At 45.4% G+C, this 22304-nt stretch overlaps 1 protein-coding gene across 1 annotated transcript in view; it reads left to right on the forward strand.

Moving 5' to 3' along the window:
• Positions 1-205: 205 nt before the first annotated feature.
• Positions 206-22304, forward strand: part of MYO1D (myosin ID) — a 366992-nt gene continuing 344893 nt past the window's right edge. The window contains exon 1 of the mRNA XM_015098505.3: positions 206-552. Within this exon, the coding sequence (XP_014953991.3) occupies positions 458-552 (95 nt within the window). The 5' untranslated portion in view covers positions 206-457. The remainder of the gene's footprint in view (positions 553-22304) is intronic.

A 22304-nucleotide genomic window follows, 5' to 3' on the forward strand; every position in this document is an offset into this window, starting at 1 on the left:
CGGCTGCCCCGCGCGTGCGCGCCGCCCAGGTGAGGAGGCGGCGGCCTGCGCCCCGGCGGGGGCGGCTCCTCGGCTGGCGGGGCGGGGAGGAGGGGAGGCCGGGAGGCGGGGACAGGACGGGGCGGGGCGGGGCGGGGCGGGGGCCAGACCAAGGCCAGAGGCGGGACCAGCCGCCGCCGTCTCCGTCTCGTTGTCCCGTCCCCCCACAGCGCCGGGCCGCCGCCGCGGGAGAAGCGGAAACTGCCGGGTGTGCCGCGCCGGCCCAGAGCGCGCCGAGGAGCCGCGGGGCGGCCTCCGTCCGGTCCAGATCCCTCCGAGTGGCCACGGAGCCCCCGTCCCCGCGCCCCGCCCCGACCCCGCCCGAGCTCGCCGCTCGCCCCGGGGACCGGCCCCCCGCGCCGTCCGAGCGAGCCCACCTGAGTCCGTCCGCGCCCACCTGAGCCCGTGCGCCGGCGCCATGGCGGAGCAGGAGAGCCTGGAGTTCGGGAAGGCGGACTTCGTGCTGATGGACACCGTCTCCATGCCCGAGTTCATGGCCAACCTCCGGCTCAGGTGAGGGCGGCGGAGCGGCCGTGCGCAGTGCCGCGAGCCTGCGCCTTTCCGAGAGGGGGCGCCCTGGACGTGTGGCCGGATTCGGGGTGCGGCGGGGGGTGTCCGGGGTCCGCTAAGCTCGCTGGTTGCATACCGGGGTGCGGTCGCATCCGAGTGGAAGGGGCGTGCCGAGCTCCGGGGCTGCGCGTTCCAGAGTAAGGGGTGTCCTTGGGTGCCGTCCGGACGGAAGGGTGGGTATCGGGGGTGTGCCGAGCTGGAGGTTGCGCTTGGGGCCGGGCAGGCTAGTGCACTGCCCCCAGGTAAATGCTGTGGGCGGGCCGGGTGACCTAATGGAAACAAAAGTAAAGGGAAATAAAAACTTTCGGGAGAGTCCTGGCGGCCTCAAGCCCCTGGGAAGACTGGAGGGTTGTTTTGCAGAGAGACTGGGGGTCTCATCGTGGTTTCACAGTTGGTTCTTTTTCGCTTTCGTCTTCTCCTTTATTTATCTTTTCCTGGCGTGGTTCCATCACGTCATTCAGGATGCTATGGAGTGATCCCTGAGCCGTCTGTTCCGGGACACTGGCTATTTTTTAGTTACTCTCTAAAAACGTAATTAGACACGTTTCCAGACATCGAAGAGACTGCTCTGCTTGCCAGTGCCAAGATAAACTGTCTGAATTTGACAAGGCATTCATGGTTTCAGTTTTTTTTTTTTCTTCCTCAAGGAGTTGTGGATGGAGCCCTTGTGTTACTAACATCCTTGAGAATGTAGTCACAACTCAACGCCCCGGAATGGGCTTCCAGGGCGAATTTGTTTTCGAAAGGCTTTTACGTGTGGTTATTACACTCCTGAGAGAGTAATATATGTAAGCAGAGCTTTAAAGTAGTTTGGCTTAAAAAAAAATTACAGTAATGGAGTTTCAAAACTGAGTTTTTAGGGGGAAGAGTGTGTGTGTGTGTTTCCTGAAAGTCCTGATCCCATTTCTTGTACGATTTGAGTATAACTCCATGCTGTGCTGTGCTGAGTTTGTGAAAATCTTAATCTAGGTTAGGATGCTTAACTAATCCCACTTCTCAGCATAAATTCCGGTGTTAACTTGAAGAATTTTTAAAACTTTTTTAACCTTCAAAATTGCAATCTGTGTAGTCATCATCTGCTCTTAGCCAGGCTTCATTATGTGCCATAGTAAGGAGCAGGGACGCAAACTGGTGTTCACCCACCGCTGCAAAGGACTTTGAGCCAGTATGCATGTCTGAATTTCCTAATTTGTGAAATAATAATCTCCAAGATTCTTCTGTATTACTTTTTGTTGTTGTTTTTGCTTTCACCTATCATGGTTGCAAAGCCTTGTTAGACTTGACTGTTAAGAAAGATTGTAATGTGAGCATAACTTAGCTCAGAAGAGAACTTAGAACCTTGCAATCTAATTCTGTATTGTGCAGGATACTCGAGGACAGAGGAGCCCAAACTCTGTGATGTAATAATGCCTGATGATCTGACATGGAGCTGATGTGCTAATAATAAAAATAAAGTGTGCAATAAATGTCATGCACTTAAATCATCCTGAAACTACCATCCCTACCACCAACACCCCCTCCCCCCCGCCCCGGCCCAAGGGAAAATGGTCTTCCACGAAATCCGTTCCTGGTGCCAAGAAGATTGAGGAACACTGCTCCAGGATGTAAGATGGGAGGGTCCAAAGAATTATCAGGTGTGTCCTTACCTCTCAACAGTGTGGCATATTAATAAAGACGGGCAAAATGAAAATTTCTATTCATTTAAATAATAGGTCAAGAAAACAAAGCTTTAACAACGAGTTAAAGCTTTGTAGAGCTGAGATAGTTCTTTGCCAAGTAATTGGACAACCTAATTGTTCTGGGAGTTCAGCAGAGGGAGAGATGCCTTAGGCTGGCTCAGAAACACCTACAGGAGGAGAGGAGGGGTTGAGAGGAGTTGCAGAGGATGCGTAAGATCTGTGTAGGTGGAGAACATTCCAGATGGATAAAGTGGCCAGCAGAGGAGTGAGGTTTAAAAGCTGATTCTGTTTGGGTGATGGGGCTTCCCTTGTGGCTCAGCAGTAAAGAATCTGCCTGACAATGCAGGAGATGTGGGTTCGATTCCTGAGTCAGGAAGATCCCCTGCAGAAGGAAATGGCAGCCCACTCCAGTATTCTTGCCTGGAGAATTCCATGGACAGAGGAGCCTGGCGGGCTGCAGCCCATGGGGTCGCAAAGAGCTGGACATGAATGAGCGACTGAGCATGCACACGCTTGCTCTTTGGATGATAGTGAATTGAGCTGTCTGGAGCAAAGGAGTAGGTGTTGGGGAGTTGTGGGCGGAATCAGCTCTCATTAGCATGACCTTGGCTAATGCCTAGGTTTCTAGGTCTACCTTTATTCCCAGTCACTGGGTCAGTCAACATTCAGATGTTATGTTTCTCGCTTGTGTGTGTACTCGACCACTCTGAGAATTGGCTGCATTTCTCAGCGCACAGGTTCAGTGATTGTTGATGATTTATTTATAAGTTGGGAGGATTGGTTCCCGGGAGTTGTTAAAGGGTAGCCAAACCCTTGCCTCCTCCCCAGCTGTAAATCCTGATGATCCAGGTGGAAAGCAGGCCTCCTTCTGATGGAATTTCCCACCACCCCAATGTCCCACCAGGCTATTCTAGTGTTTAGCGGCATGAACTCCTGGGCTTATGCTCTTGTGACCTTTGGATGTCTGTTTCCCTCTGAAGAATGTGACCGGAAACCCACTGTAGATCCAGGTGCTGTTATGTCATGTAATGTTTTCATCTCCCCAAATACAGGTGGTTGCTTCCTTCTTGTTGTTTAGTTGCTAGTCATGCCTGACTCTTTTGCAACCCCATGGACTGTAGCTCCCCAGGCTCCTCTGTCCATGGGATTTCCAGGCAAGAATACTGGAGTGGGTTGCCATTTCCTTCTCCAGGGGATCATCCCAAACAAGGGATCGAAGTCAAGTCACCTGCATTGCAGATGGAGTCTTTGCCACTGGGCCACCAGGGAAGCCTAGTTGGTCCATACTAAGTGTGTATTTATGGTTGTCTAGAGGTGAAATTTGAGTGTATTTCATCTGTCAATGGATATGTGTGCACACGCTCCATCATTCCTGCCTTGCCCAGGCTGCAGCTTTTCCTTTTCTGTTTGGAATGTCCTGTCCTTTGCTGTCTGTCTGGCTTTTTTCAAGGCCTTTTTGCTTCATTTATGGCCTGTGATGTGCATTTAGGCACTTACAGCTACAGTTGTATCAGGGGTCTGTGTCAGCCAAACCGAATTTAAATTTTTCTGACAGTAGCACCCATTGTGACAACATTTTTTTTTTTAAGCTTTTGTAACATTGTCCATTTAGAATTATCTTATTTTGATACTAGCCCAGCTTTCTTTTTCTTCTTGGGTAAATCCTCTATTTTAGACATCTATACAATTGATGTCACTTTCCCCTGACTATTATCATTTAAAAATATCAGTGTAGGCATGTGTCTGTGCATGTGGGTCTGGAGGAGGCAAGACTCAAAAGGTAATGTGGATTAGCGTGTTGTTAGTGTATCTGAGAAGGGGTTTCAGTTTGTGTTTTTTTACCCTTATACCCAAAACTACTATTATCTTGAGGGTTGTCTTCTCTCCCTCCTACAAGTCTCTTGCTAGGGAAGGTTTGTTCTGCTTATTTGCTTTTCCTTTTTTAATGTATTTTTGCCTTGCTGGGTCTTTGCTGCTGCACGTGAGCTTTTCTCTAGTTGAGGCAAGCGGGGGCTACTCTGGAGCTGCAGTGCTCCGGTTTCTCGTGGCGGTGGCTTCCCTCGTTGCGGAACACAGGCTCTAGGGTGTGCAGGATTCAGTCGCTGCAGCACCAGGGCTCAGTACTTGTGGCTCGTGGGCTCTAGAGCACAGACTCAGCAGTTGCAGTGCACAGGCTTCGTTGCTCCACGGCACGTGGGATCTTCCTGGACCAGGGATCGAACTGGTGTCCCCCTGCACTGCAAGGTGGATTCTTAACCATTGGACCACCTGGGAAGCCCTGCTTCTTCTTTGAGTGGAGGCAGAGGTGTTGGTGGCTTTGGTGGTGGTGGTAGCCTCCTCATTGCACTTCCAGGGTCCTGTCAAGGAGCAAGGATGCCTGCACAAGCGCCTCCCGCCTTCATGGTCAGGCCTGGTTCCCGCCAACCCACCGCGTGGCCACTTGAAGCTGCATCCACGTCATCCCCACCATGTTCTTTCTGCTTTCTTTATAGCTGCTTCCTCTCTGGAGCCTTCAGTTCCTTTCCTTCCACGCCACGTAGAGCACTGGGGCTCACCATGCTCTCACTCACCCCTTAGCCATCCACAAGCAAGGAGCAATGTGGATGGCCATTCCCCGGGACTTTTGAGACGTCCTTTTCATATCGCAGGAAACCCACTTTAGGCTTCCAGCGTCTAACTTTGTGGTGATTCCGGTTTTGAGAATAAGGCATCTGCCCAGCCTGATGTCTTAGCTCTTTAGAAATTTAACGTGTCCTCTCTTCTTACTGGTTTTTCTCTTCCGTGAAAGCAGTGATTTGAAGCCCTGTGTTTACCAAAGCTCCAGGCAACTTCTCACCTTTAGTGTAACACAGGGTCTTTCATGTCTTTACTCAGACCAGACTTTCCGCCTCCTTTGTGCTGTTGGCAATGCAGCGGGGTCAGGCTTTGTTGTTGTGGGGGGGCCGGGGAGGCTGTCCTGTGTGTTGTCACTTGTTTAGCAGCATCTCTGGCCTCTACCTGGGCTTCCTAGGTGGTACAGTGATAAAGAATCTGCCTGCCAGTGCAGGAGCTGCAGAAGACACAAGTTCAATCGCTGGCTTGGGAAGATCCCCCGGAGTAGGAAACAGCAGCCAACTCCAGTATTCTTACCTGGAAAATGCCATGGTAGGAGGAGCCTGGTGGGTGAGAGTCCCTGGGGTCGCCTCTGGGGCTCCCCCAACCCCCGTGACAGGAGCACTGTTCCCTTCCAGATGACAACCGAGCATGTTTCTAGATGTTGCCAAGTATCCCCTCGGGGAGGGGGCAAAATTGGCCCCAGCTGAGAACCACTGACCTGGGCTGTTCTCAGTCCCTGGGGTGTCCTCCCCCTATTCCCTGCCCTCATTCCCTGCCTGTCACACTCTTAGTGGTTCTGCAAGACCAGTTCTGAGAAGTCTTTCCCAGTCCTCCGAGGCACAGGTTAACCGCGCCCTCGCCTGTGCACCCAGGGCACATGGGCGCTTGACCGTAACTGTTAGGATTTATCACGTTCTGTTGTTTTCTCTGCATGCCTTCATTCTCACCAAATTGTGAGATTCCCCAAAGCCCCAGAGCCTGTCCAAAGGTGGATCTAAGTTGTGTGGTCCTTTGAAATTCAGCTGGGCTGAGGGGACCATCTCGAAGGAAAAAAGTGTAAATTATGAGTGTCACGTTAGATGCAGGGCTTTGGAAGGGGCAAGCGCAGGTGAGTGGCTGTGAAACAAACCCGCCTCCAGTCCTGCTGCACTCTCTATCACGCTCTGGGATTGAGCATCTATGCCCTCAATACGTTTTAAAATGAGTGAACTGGGAATTCCCTGGTTAGAGTTAGGACTGCACGCTTTCACTGATGAGAGATCCTGGGTTTGATCTCTGGTCCGGGAACTAAGATTCCACAAGCCATGCAGCGTGGCCATAAAAGAAAAAATAAAAGGGAAAAAAAATGAGTGAATTAAGCCGTCAAATGTTGGCTGAAGCCCCTGGAATTCTTAACTAAAAAAAAAAAAAAAAGCATACAGTCATCTCAAGATATTGTACTTATTTTAATACAACCTCAGTGTGTGGGAGAGGAGCTGAAGCAGTGAGTTTTAGAATTAGTAGAAAGGCAATGAAGAGGTGATCACTATTTCTCTCTCTCTTACTTGCCACATAGCCTCTATGCCCTTTCTGTGGCTATTTGACCACACAGAAAATTAGATAAGACAGACGGCCCCTCTTGCTTACTGGGGCAAAACCTCAGGGACCCTGGTGGGCCCCAAGCACTGGTCAACCTGTGATTGGTTCAGAGCTCTCCTGCAGAGTAGCTGTAGTTAGAGTCACAGGAGAGGTGAATGGCACACTAAATCTTTTTGGCTTGCATGTGAAATTCTTTGGCAGCCACTTTTAGAGGCCTTCGGAAAAGGACAGTTTGCTCCGGGCCTGTTTTGCACATTGGCTTCGTATTGGGACAAAAAAATGAGAATTTGGGTTTCGGAGCTGCCATTTGGAGTGAATCACCCTGCCGTCTTGTTTCCTTTCCTGCTCTGTGACAGATTTCCAAGACTATTTTTATTCGGGGTCATTGGTTGACCCTGGAGACTTCTGCTGAATTTAGCTCCCAAACAGAGCCAGATGTGGGTGGGATCAAGCCCTCAGAAGCTGCTACTGGTGCGTTTCATCGCAGGTCCCGAGGATTTAACATCTTTTTTAAAGAGATTGGCTCTTTGCTTAACTTGGAGATGAAAATGGGGAAGCTGGTGGAGATAGAAGTGTGTTTGCTTAGTGACTCATGGCTAAGTTGTCAGCGCTGTGAGTTATCCTGATGTGGAGAGCTGTTTGCTGACATTTTCACCTGAGTCTGAGCCAGCTCAGCAAAAAGGACTGGGTCTCATGGACCAACCTCATCTTATGATAACTCTCTGGCCTCCATCACTGTGTTGCTTCTGAAACTGGATTGGGTCATGTGTCATTGCCCAGCCATGGTCAAGCCCATCTAGTGGGATCTGCTGTCCACAGTGGTTCCATCCCCACTGGGGATGTAACTTGGTGATGAACCTCACTGACGTGGCCTAACAAAAAGTCCATTAGATTCACAGAGGGGTTCAGAGGGTAGCAGCAGTTTTAAATACACGTTGCAAATCTCTCTCTCTTTGCCTAGTCAGTTCCTTGGTTGAGATGATAGTTTTACTTCCGATGGGATGCAGGCTCCCTTTGGTCCAACTGCTATGTAATTACTGGGCAGATCTCTTAACCAGGTGGTGTTTCCCAAACTTTAGTTTTGGGCATTTATGGGAAGAAGAAATAGGAGTGCATGTTGGAGGGCAGTGAAAAGAGGCTTTGAGACCTGATGGACCCTGTTCAAATCCCTGCTTCACTTTCCCTCTTTTTAGCATCATGCCTTAGGGTAAGTTAACTTCCCTCAGTTAACTCATATATGTTAACCTTAAGTTCCCTTCCTTAGGGTTATTGGGGTGAAATCACGTGATGTGTAAAAGGTGCCTATATGGTTCTTGGTTCATAATTCCCTCTCAACTAACGTTAACTCCGTTTTCTGAATCCTGCCCTGACTCTGTAACTACAGAAGAGCTAGTTGTTCTTACCTCTTCTTTCCTCACAAAGACAAAATCATTTGGCTTTCTTTGGGGGGCAAGAATAAAAAGTGTTCTGGAAGAGGTTGGGGTTACCTACTGGAGAGAGCAAAAGCATTGGAGACAAATAGATCTGGGACTCCACTGTCTCCGTCCATTACTACTGCGCACATGGCCTTGGACAAGTTGCTTAACCTGCCTGAGCCTCAATTTCTTCATCTGTAAAGATGAAGGGTTATCCTGAAGATTAAGATCTACCACCTGTCAGACACCCCAGCGTGTACCCATAGCATACTATCAGGAGATGCTCAGCAGATGGTCCTCTGCCTCTCCTCTGCATCCCCTCTCAATGCAGCCCTGGGGACCAAGTGCCCATGCTGGTTCCCAACTCTCCATAACTATCACACACATAACCTTGTTCCCTTCAGGGTTACCACTATTTAGTTCCTGGAAACTGTTTTAAGCTCTTTGAGAAAGGAGATCAGCTGTTCATATTATTCATAAATGTTCCAAAATATTTTATTCTTCGTGTTTACTGTTCCCTGCTGAATGCTGGTGACATTGGGAAGTCCCCAAGCACTATAGCTGGGTGATGAACTTTTAAATATAGCCTTTTCTTTTTTTTTTAATCTCTAACTTATTTCCTTATTTAACTAGAGGCTTTATGTACTTTTAGTATAATCACCTGGCTTTAGAGCTGACAACTACTTGAATTCTTGCTGTGTGTTTATTACTTTGTTGGGCACTTCGGTGGGGGCTACTTTAAAAAAAAATTGTTCTTTGCAGGGATAGCTTAATTGGGAGTAAAAGATACCTTTATACATAGATCAACATCAAGTAGAAAATGATTGAGCCAAAATGAATATGACAGACAGTTGTTCTAAGGGCTTCCTAGAGAGAAGGAACCAGTGAACCAGAATTTTTTAAAAACAACTGATGACAGTATAATCAAGAGTTGTTTATATGCTCTGTACTGGAGTTCTCAGGGAATTCAGAAAAAGAAAAAAAACGGGGTTGGGAATAGGTTGTGCTCTGTGGAACAGGTAGAACGTGAGCAGACCCTTGTTGGAAGAAGGGTCTCATCAAGAAGCACCCCCTTTCACCTGGGCCCCCACATCCTCGCCCCCTTCTCTGCCTCCCTCCACTCTCAGCACCAGCGCACTGGGCAGCTTCCACTACTCAAAAATATCTCCTCCCCTGACCATGATGGACACTCCTGTTCTATGCTGCCCGAAATTCTCCCAACTAAAGACTGCGTCAGGCTAAGAATCTTCTTCTGATTTCATTCCTTTTTACAGCTGAGTAATATTCCACTGGGTTTCCCAGGTAGCTCAGCAATAAAGAATTTGCCTGCCAGTGCAGGAGACAAAAGAGATGCAGGTTTGATCCCTGGGTTGGAAAGATCTCCTGGAGGAGGAAATGGCAACCCACCACAGTATTCTTGCCTGGAAAATTCCATGGACAGAGGAGCCTGGTAGGCTGAGGCCACAAAGGGTCAGACACGACTGAGTGAACACATACACAGTCTTTGAGCCTAGAAGAGGAAATGGAAAAAACAATTTTTTTTTCTTTATTTTATGCCTAATGACAGAGCTTCTAGGACTCGGCACCCAGACTGTGTGGTAGACTCTTGTTATTCCATTGTGGGTTAGAGCCTGTGACTCTTGTCATAGCGTTCAACATTTAATGCTGAAATAGAATGGCCCACTTTTGGGAGGGAGGCCATTTCCAGGGACAGGGTTCTGATAAATGACTTTAATCTATGGAAAAGGAATTTGAGAGCCTCCCCTGGTTCCTTTTTGATACTTTGCCACCTTCCCATCTCCTCCTTGTCTCAGCTGCACCCTGAGGATGTCCCAGTTTCTGATCTGGACAGAGCTGCTCGCTGAGGAGTCGTTTAAGTCTCAGTGAGACCATCTTTGTTCCCCCTGTTTCTGCTCATAGGTGCACAGTGTAGAAGTGGATTTCACCTTAGTGAAACTAAAGCTTTAATTCTAGTAAAGCTACTTTGCTTTAATAAAACAAATTTTTACTGCTGAGCATGTAAAGTATGCAACAGTGTTAGTTAGTAGCTCAGTCGTGCCTGCCTGACTTGTTTCGATCCCATGGACTGCAGCTCACCAGGCTCCTCTGTTCATGGAGTTCTCCGGGCAAGAATACTGGAGTGGAGAGCCATTCCCTACTCCCAAGGGGTCTTCCTGACCCAGGGATTGAACCCAGGTCTCCCGCATTGTGGGCGGATTCTTTACAGCCCGAACCATCAGGGAAGCCTACAGCTGAGCATAGCTTTCTCCAATTCAAGTTTCTATTAAAACAACAACAACAACAAAAACAAGCAAACTTCTGGAATAGATGGAAAAGTGCATCAGGAAACAAACCCAACTTGGCTTTCATTCCTCCTCTCCGTTAATCTCCCACAGTCATATTACTAAGACTTGAGGGTGGGGCAGGGAATAACCACTTATATACACCCGCGTCCCTTAAGGGCTAAAAGCCAGTGAATTAGTCCCCCAAAATGGCTTCATCTAAAACAATGAAGCAAACACCAAGAGACACTCAGACAGTTTCTCCCCCTCTGCCCACAAAGTCGGCTTTGAGTAAGTTGTACAATAGAGGATCATCCGTAGCGGGGCCAGGGCGATCCCAAAGGAATCTCAAACTGCTTCTTTGTGTTCGATATAAAGTCGAGAAAAATGTCATAGTCAATTAAAAGAAAAAAAAGGCAATCTCCATTAAAAAAAAAAAAAAAGCAACTTACATTTATTTTGGATCACCCTAAACTGAGTTTTGTTTCCTTTGGGCTTTTATGGACATCTCTGTCATTTAAAATTTATTGTAAGAATAGTCTTTTGATCATGAGGTTGAGTTAAGCCTGTATCTGCCATCCTATGTTACTTGTAATTAAGAAGAAAACTTTTTAAAAAAAAAATCCTCAAAATTACAAATCTCTAGAGCAGTTTAAATGTAAGTACAACTATGAGGAGTTTTTTTAAATAGTGTTCAACCTGTGCTGTCCATTCACGTTTGTGTCCTATCTCTAGCCTCTTAGTCCTGAGGGTAACTTTATGTTCTTTGTCTCTGAAGGCTTACTCCCAGGCATTAAGAACAAGATGTTTTCACTTCTATCAGTGAATGAATAAATACATGCATAATATCTTCACATCTTTAATTCCTGCCTGAACTATGTATTTTCCATATTTTATGTATTGCGTTTTGCATATTTAAAAATCTGATTTTTCTGTTGTAATTCCTGTCTTTGAGAAGATAGAAAAATAAAAACTACCTTTACTCTTGGGGGAGAAAAAAAGGCACTAAAATATGTTTGGGGTCCTTGTGAAATGGTAGAGGTTTTTTTTTCCCTCTTTTCTAAGGCATGTAGAACTTAGACACGTGGAGCTTGTCGTCGGATAACAAGGGGGAAACCTGCTTGAGTGCAATCTGGTGTTAGCAAGTTGATTACATTTTGACCAGCATCAAGATGCCTTTATATAACTTTGTATCATTTGTTTAACGTCACTGAAGGGACATGGTTTTATACAGCAAGTCCAGTGACACAGATCACATAGATTGGTGCTCTTTCGATCTGCATTCCCTAGTGTCCTCGGCCATGGGGCTGCCTGAGAATTCGCCGTAGTAAGGATGGAGTAGAGTTTCAGCCTGCCCCGCCCTTCAAACAGAGCAGCTCTGTATTTACATATTGGGGTTTCCAGGGATTTTTCTTTTTAAAATGTTTATTTATTTTACTGTATCAGGTCTTTGTTGCTCCGCAGCATGTGGGATCTTAGTTCCCTGGCCAGGGATCGAACTCAAGTCCCCTGCATTGGAAAGTGGATTCCTAACCACTGGATTCCTGATCCAGGGAAGTCCCAGGAATTTTTTTTTTTTTCCCTTGATGAGCTAATTTATTTTTATTTTTTCATTGACGTATACTAGATTTACAATATTATGGTAGTTTCCGGCGGACAACAAAGCCTTTCAATATTCCTATAGCTTATACTCCATTTAAAATTATTACAAAATAATGTCTATATTTCCCTGTGCTGTACAATATATCCTTGTTGTTTGTTTATTTCATACATTGATATCTCTTATTTCCTTCCCCTATCATGCCCTTCCCCTTTTCCCTCTTCCCAGTGGGATCACAGTTTGTTTTGTATGTGACCAAGGAATTTTTTGTTTGAGGAGAAATGCTATCATATTGAAAAGCCAGTTTGAAAACCACTGTTCTAAGTGGTTGTTTTCCAGATGGTGTTTACCTTCCAAACACGTACACACACACGTACACAAAATTAGAAATATTTCCACCAAAATGACTTAAAAAGTGGCATTGCAGTATGAGATGGACAAAGGAAATATTTCGGTTATCCAAACTTAAATATGGCTATACTATTATACAGTATGACAAAAACAATTTACTCTGGTTCTCTGGGCCTCTACTGTCTGGTTTTAAAATGGGAATGATCCCTATATTACAAGGTTATTTCATAAAATGCGGTCATAAGTGGCTTATTTATTGTTCTAAACATATCGAGGGTACTCAAGTCTAATGGTCTCTAATTTTTTTTTTTCCCTTAAACAAATGTAAGAATGTAAGTTCTTTCCTAAAGGACTTAGATCCTGATGATTATAGTTATGAGTAATTGTTTTCACACCTCTGGGGTTTATTGAGGTATGTGTAGTGTTTTGTTCCACACCAAATGGATCTGAGTCATTTAACATGCTAGATATACAGTTAAGTTTCTGTAGCTTCTCCTAGTGTGCCTTCCCTGTGAATTCTCTGTCCTCTTTTAATCCACAAATCTGATCCACCCTGGGACTAGCTCATGGAAGGGAAAAGAGAGAAGTTAACTAAATTCTAATGAAGAGTGAGGGGCAGTCTTGGGTGTTTCAGTTGTGGAGCACAAGTTTTGAGATGTCTGTGTATCTTCTCTGCTCAGATTTTTTTTTTGTTGTTAATTGCTTTGATGTTTGACATCAAGACTGAGTTCTGAGTCATAGGCAAGGTGCTACTCCAAGACTTACTCCCGTCCTTGGTATTTGTGTGTGGTTGAACAAACCAGCTCATGCTGCATAGGTTTTTCCACACTGCACTTTATGATTGCTTGTTGATTTGCAGGAGGCGGTAGCTACTGGCAGAATCTGTTATCATTTGAATCTCTGCCTCCTGGGTTCCTGGTTTATCTGAAAGCTTTACTGAAAAGAAACCTGTTCTTTAACTTCATTTATCCTGGCTTGGTAATTCTCCAGGTCAGCTTTGTTTCAGAATTTTCCTAGCTCTTAAAATATCCAGATTCCCAAGACTCTGCCTCCTGGAGACGTGGATTTTTTCGGCTTCATTAATACCCAGGTGATTCTCAAGTGCAGCCGGGTTATGGGCTGCAATCGTAGGCTACCGGTTTTGCATCCACAGTTGTGTTCTGTTGACGTTATGTGGGATGTGAACTGACTGGTATGTTAACAAATGTATCAAAACTTTTCCAAATAATCAGTGTTCTTAGCTCTGTTGTGATTACTAAATCAATTTAATTATTTGATAGTCCTGTTGTACTCTTCATCTGTACACTTTCTTTGACTTTTAGGTTTGTGATTGTGTACTTTTAGCATACTATATGTTATTTCTTTCTGTCACCAGATTCGCCATACCCCCAAAAAATATAATCACACCATCCTTGTTAATACCTTAATATATGTCCTTATATTGTTTATGCAAATATAAATGCGCATATGTTAAAATTTGGTATCTTCCTGTTTAAACAAGATAAACCTTTGTCAACAGTTTTCTCATATAGTGTCTTCAGCATTTTTCCATGTCCTTAGCTTGTTACTGAAGTTATGACGGGTTTTCCCTCATGGTCCAGTGTGTGGTGTGTGTGTACTTGGTCGTGTCTGACTCTTTGTGACCCCACGGGCTGTAGCCCGCCAGCCTCCTCTGTCCATGAGGTTTTCCAGGCCAAGAGTACTGGAGCGGGTTGCCATTTCCTCCTCCAGGGGATCCTCCTGACTCAAGGATCAAACCCACATCTCCCACATTGCCCGCAGATTCTTTACCACTGAGCCACCTAGGTTACCAGCTGCAGAGACATACAACGCTGGTAAACAAAAGAAGAATTATAGGTAGTAATAAGCACTCTGAAGGAAAGGGCAGCCTTCCCTTCCAGGGGAAGCAGCCGTGGTGTGTGTTCATGCCGCAGAGAAGGCATTTCATGAGGAAGTTGACTTTAAGTGGAATCAGAAGGAAGAGGAATCTGGGTTGGGGGGAGGGGAGGCAGGTGTGGGGTATCAGAGAGGGAAGGGAAATCAGAGAGAGAAGGGTGGTTCAGGCCAGACAGAATGAATCACAAGAGGAGAGTGTGAGATATTGACAGACAGATAGACCCGTGCTGAAGCTGACGGAAATTGAGTGAGGCTGGAGTATCTGGACAGAGTACGGCCAGGTAACGATGAAGCACTGGTCAGGACTACACTTTGCAAAGGGCCTTGGGAATGAAGGGCTCAGCCTTGTGGGGCCCTGGGAAATCCTGAAGGGCTTCCCACACCCTGCAGTCACTTCAGGTTGTTAGCATGCTTTTAAGTATCTGGGTTCAGCTGCCAAAACTCCCCAGGTCTGGTGGCTGTTCTGAATGTTTATTTTTGTCAAATTGGTCAATGGAGTGCAGAGTTGGCAATTTACTTTCTACGCTTTGCCTTCAGCGATAGTAAACACATACACAGTTCTGCCTTGATCTGTCAGATGTAGCAGAGCTGTTTCTTGCAATAGGAGCCCAAAAGCAGTGCTTGTGGATTTGAAATCAATCTCGCTAATGACTAATAGACTACAGCTGACTTTTGGGAGCTGCTTTTTCTGATTTTATGCTTCAGGCAAGAGAAGAAGGGAATTTTGAGCCATTTCCCTGATGAAATCTCTGAGGTGTAGAATTTTAATGCCAGAAGGGAACCTGGAGGTTCTCTTACTGATGTTACAGATACATGAAGTTAGAAACACATGTGACTCACATAAGTCACATTAAAAATTATGTGCTTTCTTCCCCCAAGATTCTCCAATAGTCTGGTAGCACTGTTATTGCTGGAGCAAAAATCTCTGATGTCCTAGCTCTGTATTTGTTCTTTCGTTTCTTTCTTCCTTACTCTCTGGTGTTTTGCAATCAAGGAGCAGTTCTTTAACTTTCTTTTTCTTTCCCCACTCGAAACAGACTTACTTAAAAAGGTCTAAGCAGGTTACAACAATGAAGAAGTTAGCTATGTAAATATGCAGTAAATTGCTAGTTCTTTTACTGAAGGGCAATGATACAAATACAAAATACCATTTTAGGAATGCCAAAGATGAGGCTTTTAGGAGCCTTATTAGGCATCAGCATCCACCTGGGGTCTGTGGAGGAAAAAAAGGGGACTTGGAAGTGCTACTCTGGCTCATCTCGTCTCCCCTGGAGGGCTGTGTAGTTCTCACTGCTCCTTATCAGGTAAAATGCTGTTGGCTGCAGCTAAAAGAAAACCTGATCAGACTGGCTTCCACCAAAAGGAAATATGTCATCTCACACAACCAGAAGTCAGTGATAAGAGAAGCTCTGGCTAGTCCTTACTCCGGCTCCTCTCGTCTGCGGTGGTCTCAGCCTTGTCTGAGTGCTGGTCTCGTCCTCATGCTGGTTGAAGATAGTTACAGCAACTCTGTGCCTCTCATCCAGACTCAGTACTCTCCAAAGGAAGAAGAGGGGACCATCTGCTTGTCTTTGCTGCTTTCTTAGGAAGTCCCTACGAGACTTCCTTGTGTTTCATTGGTCTGCATTTGCTCACATGCAAATTACTAAATCCATCACTGGTTCTGAGGAATGAGGTTATCATGATTGATTTAGAGAGTGTGCATGGTTATGTGGAAGGGAGATACCTGAACAAAATCCGCTTCTTTTAGGGAGGAATGGGTTTTAGGAGGCGAATACAATCACTGAATAGGCAACCAAGAGAATATCCTTGGTTGGTACGCTATAAAAGTGTGTAGACAGAATGATGTTAATTCAGAAACGAATGCCCAGTGTGATGAGGGCAAATGAAACTGTCATTGTAAAATAACTGAAGGAGACATGGAAGCAACCTGATATCCATTGATTGGTGGATGAATGAAAAGAAGATATGGCACATAAAAAGGAGTGAAATAATGCCGTTTGCAGCGACAGGGGTGGACCCCGAGATTGCCATGCCGAGTGAAGACAGTCAGACAAAGACAAATACATCGCTAATATGTGGAATCTAAAAAAAAAAAAGAGTGATGCAGGTGAACTTATTTGCAAAACAGAAATAGTCACAGATGTAGAAAACAAACTTATGGTCACCAAGGAGGAAGGGAAGGCGGAGGGATAAGCTGGGAGACTGGGATTAACATATACACATTATTCTATATAAAATAGATCACTAAGAAGAACCTACTGTATACAGCACAGGGAACTCTAGTCAGTACCCTCTAATGATCTATATAGGCAAAGAATCTTAAAAAGAGTGGATATATGGATATATATAAAAAACTGAGTTACTTTGCTGTACAGCAGAAACTAACACAGCATTGTAAATCAGCTATACGCCAATAAAAATTAATTTAAAAATGAAATGGCAGGGAATATGATAACCTGGGTGTGCTTTCCAGCATGACCAAGCAGTTTTCTAGTTCTCAGTGGACACCAGCTGGGAATCTTACAAATTTAACATGCACAGTTCTGCTCTTATCTACATATTCTCCAGGCTAAGGGCTCAGACCCACAAGACTGCCCCCCACCTCAGACAGCAAGTCCAGGTTGTCGCTTGTGCTTCAGATCAACCAGTTGTATATATTGGAGGTTCCTATGACCCCTTCCTCAGATTTGCTGGAGTGGTCCACAGGAGCCAGAGAAACGTTGACTTCTGTTTACCAGTCGATTATAAAGGACACAGGTGAACAGCCAGGCTGAGATCAGGAAGCAAACTGGGCATAGGAGCTTCTGCCTATCCACACTCTGGAATATTACAGATCAAGCCAAAAGAATATGGCTGTATATATGTATTGGCTCAAACGTATGCCATGATATATTTAATGACATAGATGGTATAATTTTATTTTTATAAATGAAGTAAGTAGCATTCCTTCCTCTTTTAAAACAAACAACAAAAAAAAGCAAGATGAGCCTGGGGCATTTTGCTGTGTGAGAAATGAAAGAAGTCCTCAGAGAATGATGGACAATATAAAGAAGATACGAAAACCAGGTTGAAGGAGCTCCTTCTGGCTAAATCTGGGTCAGCTTAAGCATCCGCTTGAAATGAGAAGGCACAATTCCATACCCCCCCCTGCCCATACCCCGTGTGTACTCGGTCATGTCCAGCTCTCTGCAACCCCATGGACCGTAGCCCACCAGGCTTCTCTGTCCATGGAATTGTCCAGGCAAGAATACTGGAGTGGGTTGCCATTTCCTTCTCCAAGGGATCTTCCTGGACCAGGGCTTGAATGTGTTTCCTGCATTGGTAGGTGAATTCTTTACCACCGAGCCACCTGGGAAACCCTGAGTCCATACTTACATAAACTAATAAGCTAGTAACTTGAAATTTTATGAGGAATGAGATCTAAGTATCTCATTCTTAGTATCTCAGCATCTCCCTACAAAATACTCATTAATAAATATCAAAGAAGAAAAAGAATATTGTTGCAGTGGAGAAGCCTGGTAGGCACCACCTAATAAGTGAGCAGAAGGGACTGCATCAGTAATGCCGTGAGTCAGATCACATGCCATAGGAACAGATGCAATCAGAACAGAGCATCACATCTTCTGAGACATTCCTGCTAAAGATGCGTGATCTGGGTTTAATCAGAGGAAACATCTGGGAAATTCAAAGGACCAAATAGTTATAATCTTTAAAAATGTCACATTCCTAAAAATCAAGGAAAGCCCACTATTCTAGAATGATATAGCAACTGAAGGTAAAGCATGATTCTAAACCAGATTCTTTTGCTGTCAAGGATATTATTGAGCCGCTTGGTGGAATTTGAACAGAGTTTGAGAATTTGTTGTGGGTGAATGTACCAGGTCTTAATTTCCTGAGCCTGATGGTTGTGTTGCGGTTACGTAGGAGAATGTAACTGTGTGAAGCTCGTGTGCATGGGCCGCAGGTTATTCTCAAGTCATTAAGGAAGAAAGAAGGGACCTGCAACTCTTTCGGTTACAACTTTGAGATTGCTTTTTTTTTTTTTTAAGTAACTGTTACCTAGACATCACACAGCTTGAAAGGAATATAGTGAGCCTCTGGTTGTGGGAATTCATTGAGACAGAGTTTGGAAGGTCTCTCGCCGAGGCCATTGTAAAGGGATGCTGTGCATGGCCTACATGGCTTCTGAATTCCCAGATGCTAAGATGCTGGGTGTCTGTATACGTATTTTAAAGTAATAGTTGGATTTACTAAATGATGCTTATGCCTTCAGTTATTACAGATCAAAGGAGATTGCCCTCTTATACCAATCAGCAGGTGTTTTTTACATACTCTTGGCTAGAGACTGTGTATATTACAGAGAGTATATATATATAGCTCCCTATAAGAAACATTAATGATGTCATTAGGTAAAAAGGGCATTGACATAAAAAGTAGATGACCCCTATACCATAGTGTATAATAAATACAGTAAATCCCCTACATATGAACCTTCAAGTTGTGGACTGTCAAAGATGCAAACATGCTCCCATATGCCAGCTGTTGTGTTATACTACTGTATTTTCAAAGTACCATGTTGTAAGATTTAATATGTTTATTTCTTGTGTTTGTTTTTATGTATCATTTGTGTAAAAAGTATTACAAACCTATTACAGTATAGTACCATATAGCCGATTGTATTAGTCGGGTACCTAGGCTAACTTTGCTGGACTTACCAACAAATTGGACTTACAAATGTGCTGTCGGAACTCAGTATGTACCAGACCTTTGGTGTTAATAGTTTATACATTTCAGACTGGGGGATGTTTCTGTGAGCTTCAGGAAGGCCTTTATTAGAGGTATGGGATGGGACTAGGTGTTGGAGTGTAAGACTTAGGTATGCATGGAGTAAGAGTGGAGAGGGGACATTCCATGCAGAGGTGCCCCCATGAAAGGCGTATGGTGTTCAGGGACAATGAGAGGACTAGTCTGACAGGTTTGGAGGCTTCCTATAGAGAGCACTGCTTTAAATACAGTGTAGTTAGGGACACAGGACTGACTGCCGTAACAGGGAAGATGGAGCGGATACTGATGATTGGGACATCAGGCACTGGGTTAGATAGTTTTAATTTTTACTTCTAATTTTAATTTTTAAATTAATTTTAAAATTTAATTTTAAAATGTTAACTTTTAAATTAATTTTTAAATTTTACTTTAAAATGTTAATTTTAAATTACATTTTAATTTAAAATAATGTTAAAATTAATTAAAATTAATTTTTCATTTAAAAATTTTACTTTTACTTATTTATTTTTGGCTCTGCTGGATCTTTTTCTCTGTACATGGGCTTTCTCTAGTTGCAGTGAGTGGGGGCCTCTTCTCTGGTTGTGGTGCGCAGGCTTCTCATTGCAGTGACCTCTCTTGCTGCAGAGCACGAGCTCTGGAGTGTGAACTCGGTAGTTGTGCATGAGCTTAGTTGCCCCGTCCGAAGCATGTGGGATCTTCCAGGGCCAGGGATTGAACCCGTGTCCCCTGCATTGGCAAGCAGATCCTTAACCACTGGACCACCAGAGAAAAAAGTCCCTAGATGGTTTTTAATTCATTCATTCATTCATTCATTTCTCTTTCGATCTGTTCAGTCCTCCAAGATAGGCGTTGCACTCATTATACAAATGTGAAGCATTGTGACTTGGAGAGAGTCATTTCCTCTCTCTTGAAAAGAGTTGCTTTAAGAGGCGGTTTGAATCTGGAACCAGATTGGCTTGCCTTCAAATCCTTCCTGCTACCCTGCCTGCTTCTTACACATGGAGAGGAATAGAGGGCAGTGAGGTAGGCTGGGGGCGCTTGCCTGTGTGTGCAGAATATTGAAAAGAATATTAGAAAAAGGAGACTGTTTCCCAGGACTTCCTGTCACTTTGAGATTGAAGTGCCTTTGGAGTATGTCCATGAGATGCAGATTATTGGAAAAGAGCACCAAGTGTGAGCAAAGGGCCAAGGACTGAACCCCGAGGAGCAGTCAGAAGGAAGTGGAAGGCACCCCTCTGGATCCTGAAAAAGAGCATCCAGGGAGGTTGGACATCACCAGGAGGGTGACGTCACAGGAGTCCAGAGGAGTGGGAGTTGAGAATGGCAGAGATGTCAGGGAAGATGCAGGTAGAGGAGCGTCCCTCAGACCCAGCACTGCGGAGGGCATTGGGAGCTTACCAAGGGCGGGTCTCAGTTTGCGGGCAGAAGTGGGAAACAATCGAAATGAGTTAAACAGTGAATGGGAGGGTGGAGAACTCGAATCCGACAGAGGCCAGCAGGCTTCCAGGAAGTTTGCTCTGAACAGGGCGGGAAGGCCCGTAGCTACAGGAGGTGGTGGATGAGGTTTTGCTCTTCTCTTATTTTTAAGCCTGGAGAGTTGAGAAAGTAAATGATGATGGAAAGGTGGCAGGGGAGAGAGAGAGAAGTTTGAGAAGAGAGGTTCTGATGAAAAAGGTGAGATCCCTGAGGAGATGGGCAGGATGGGGTGCGCTGAGGCACCATCCTCATCGTCTACACTGCCTGCCTCCATACCACACATGGTCCATAAAGGGCAGCGAAGGTATATTCTGTTTAAAGTGGCTCAATTCAATGCTATCTTATAACACTGCTGCTGCTGCTAAGTCGCTTCAGTCGTGGCCGACTCTGTGCGACCCCATAGATGGCAGCCCACCAGGCTCCCCCGTCCCTGGGATTCTCCAGGCAGGAACACTGGAGTGGGTTGCCATTTCCTTCTCCAATGCATGAAAGTGAAAAGTCAAAGTGAAGTTGCTCAGTCATGTCCGACTCTTAGCGACCCCATGGACTGCAGCCCACCAGGCTCCCCCATCCATGGGATTTTCCAGGCAAGAGTACTGGAGTGGGATGCCATTGCCTTCTCCATCTTATAACACTATTTGTTCCTAAATAGCTTCCTTAAAAATGGGTGTCCAAGGAACCTCCCTGGTGGTCTAGTTGGGAATCTGCCTGCCAAGGCAGGGGACACGGGTTCGATCCCTGGTCCTAGAAGATCCCACATGCTGGGGGAGCAGCTGAGCCCGTGAGCTGCAGCTGCTGAGCTGGTGCTCTAGAGCCTGAATCCCGCAACAAGAGAAGCCACCACAGTGAGAAGCCCTCGCACTGCAACTAAGACACAGCACAGCCAGTTTAAAAAGAAAAAGGAGTGTCCAAGGAGAATGAGGAAATGAGAGTGAATACACTCTGGCCGAGACAGCCGGGCCTACAGAGAACACAGCCTGGGCCAGCCTGACCTTGGTGGGCCTCAGCCTCCTCCGAAGGACTCTAGGCTGTGTTTCTCAGGGCTGAATTATCTTCTGCAACACATAGCGTTTTCTCTGTCGTGGCCTCGTCCTCCACCATTTGATTGGGCATCTGGAGAACTGTTTTGATGTGTAAGAGCTAACAAAAGTTGTTTTGAATAAATAAAGCATGCAAAAAAGAAAAGAAAAGTGCTAGACTACGTGTTAGATGTTAAAATGCAAGAAAAATTTAGAGTCCAGACCTGGGGAGGATCACAAGTTTTCATCAGGAGTGGGATGGAAAAATCATTGAGGTGTTCATACAGTAGGGCATCCCTCGTGACTCAGACTGTCAAGAATCTGGCTGCCATGCAGGAGACCTGGGTTCTACCCCTGGGTTGGGAAGATCCCCTGGAGAAGGGAGTGGCTACCCGCTCTAGTATTCCTGCCTGGAGAATTCCATAGACAGAGGAGCATGGGGGCTACATTCCTTTGGGTCGCAAAGAGTCAGACATTACTGAGCACAGATTGAGTTGGGGCGGGGGAGAGTATGGACTGATCCATACACACACTCATTCGTACAATAGAGTGACTAGATAACAGCAGAAAGGAAGGGACGACAGCTCCACGAGTCACTGTGAATGAATCGCACAATCGTAACACTGAACAAAAGACGGTGGACACAAAACAGGCCCTACTCGGTGCCTCTGTCCATATGCAATTCAAAGCCAGGCGTCACTGATTGAGGGGTCAGAAGTCAGGATAATGGGAACTTGAGAGGAGAGGGAGGGTGGTGATTAGGAATAGGATATAGCAGGGCTTCCAAGGCTGCTGGGCATCGTCTTTTAAAAAATTATTTATTTATTTATTTACGTGGCTGCACCAAGTTAGTTGTGGCATGCAAACTCTTAGTTGTGACGTGTGGAATTTAGTTCCCTGACCAGGGATCAAATCCAGGCTCCCTGCATTCAGAGCACAGATTCTTAGCCACTGGGCTACCAAGGAGTGTCTTGACACAGGAGTGTCACATGGGTGTGTTCATCCGTAATTCATCA

Source organism: Ovis aries, chromosome 11 (assembly GCF_016772045.2).
Source record: "Ovis aries strain OAR_USU_Benz2616 breed Rambouillet chromosome 11, ARS-UI_Ramb_v3.0, whole genome shotgun sequence".
NCBI lineage: Eukaryota > Metazoa > Chordata > Mammalia > Artiodactyla > Bovidae > Ovis > Ovis aries.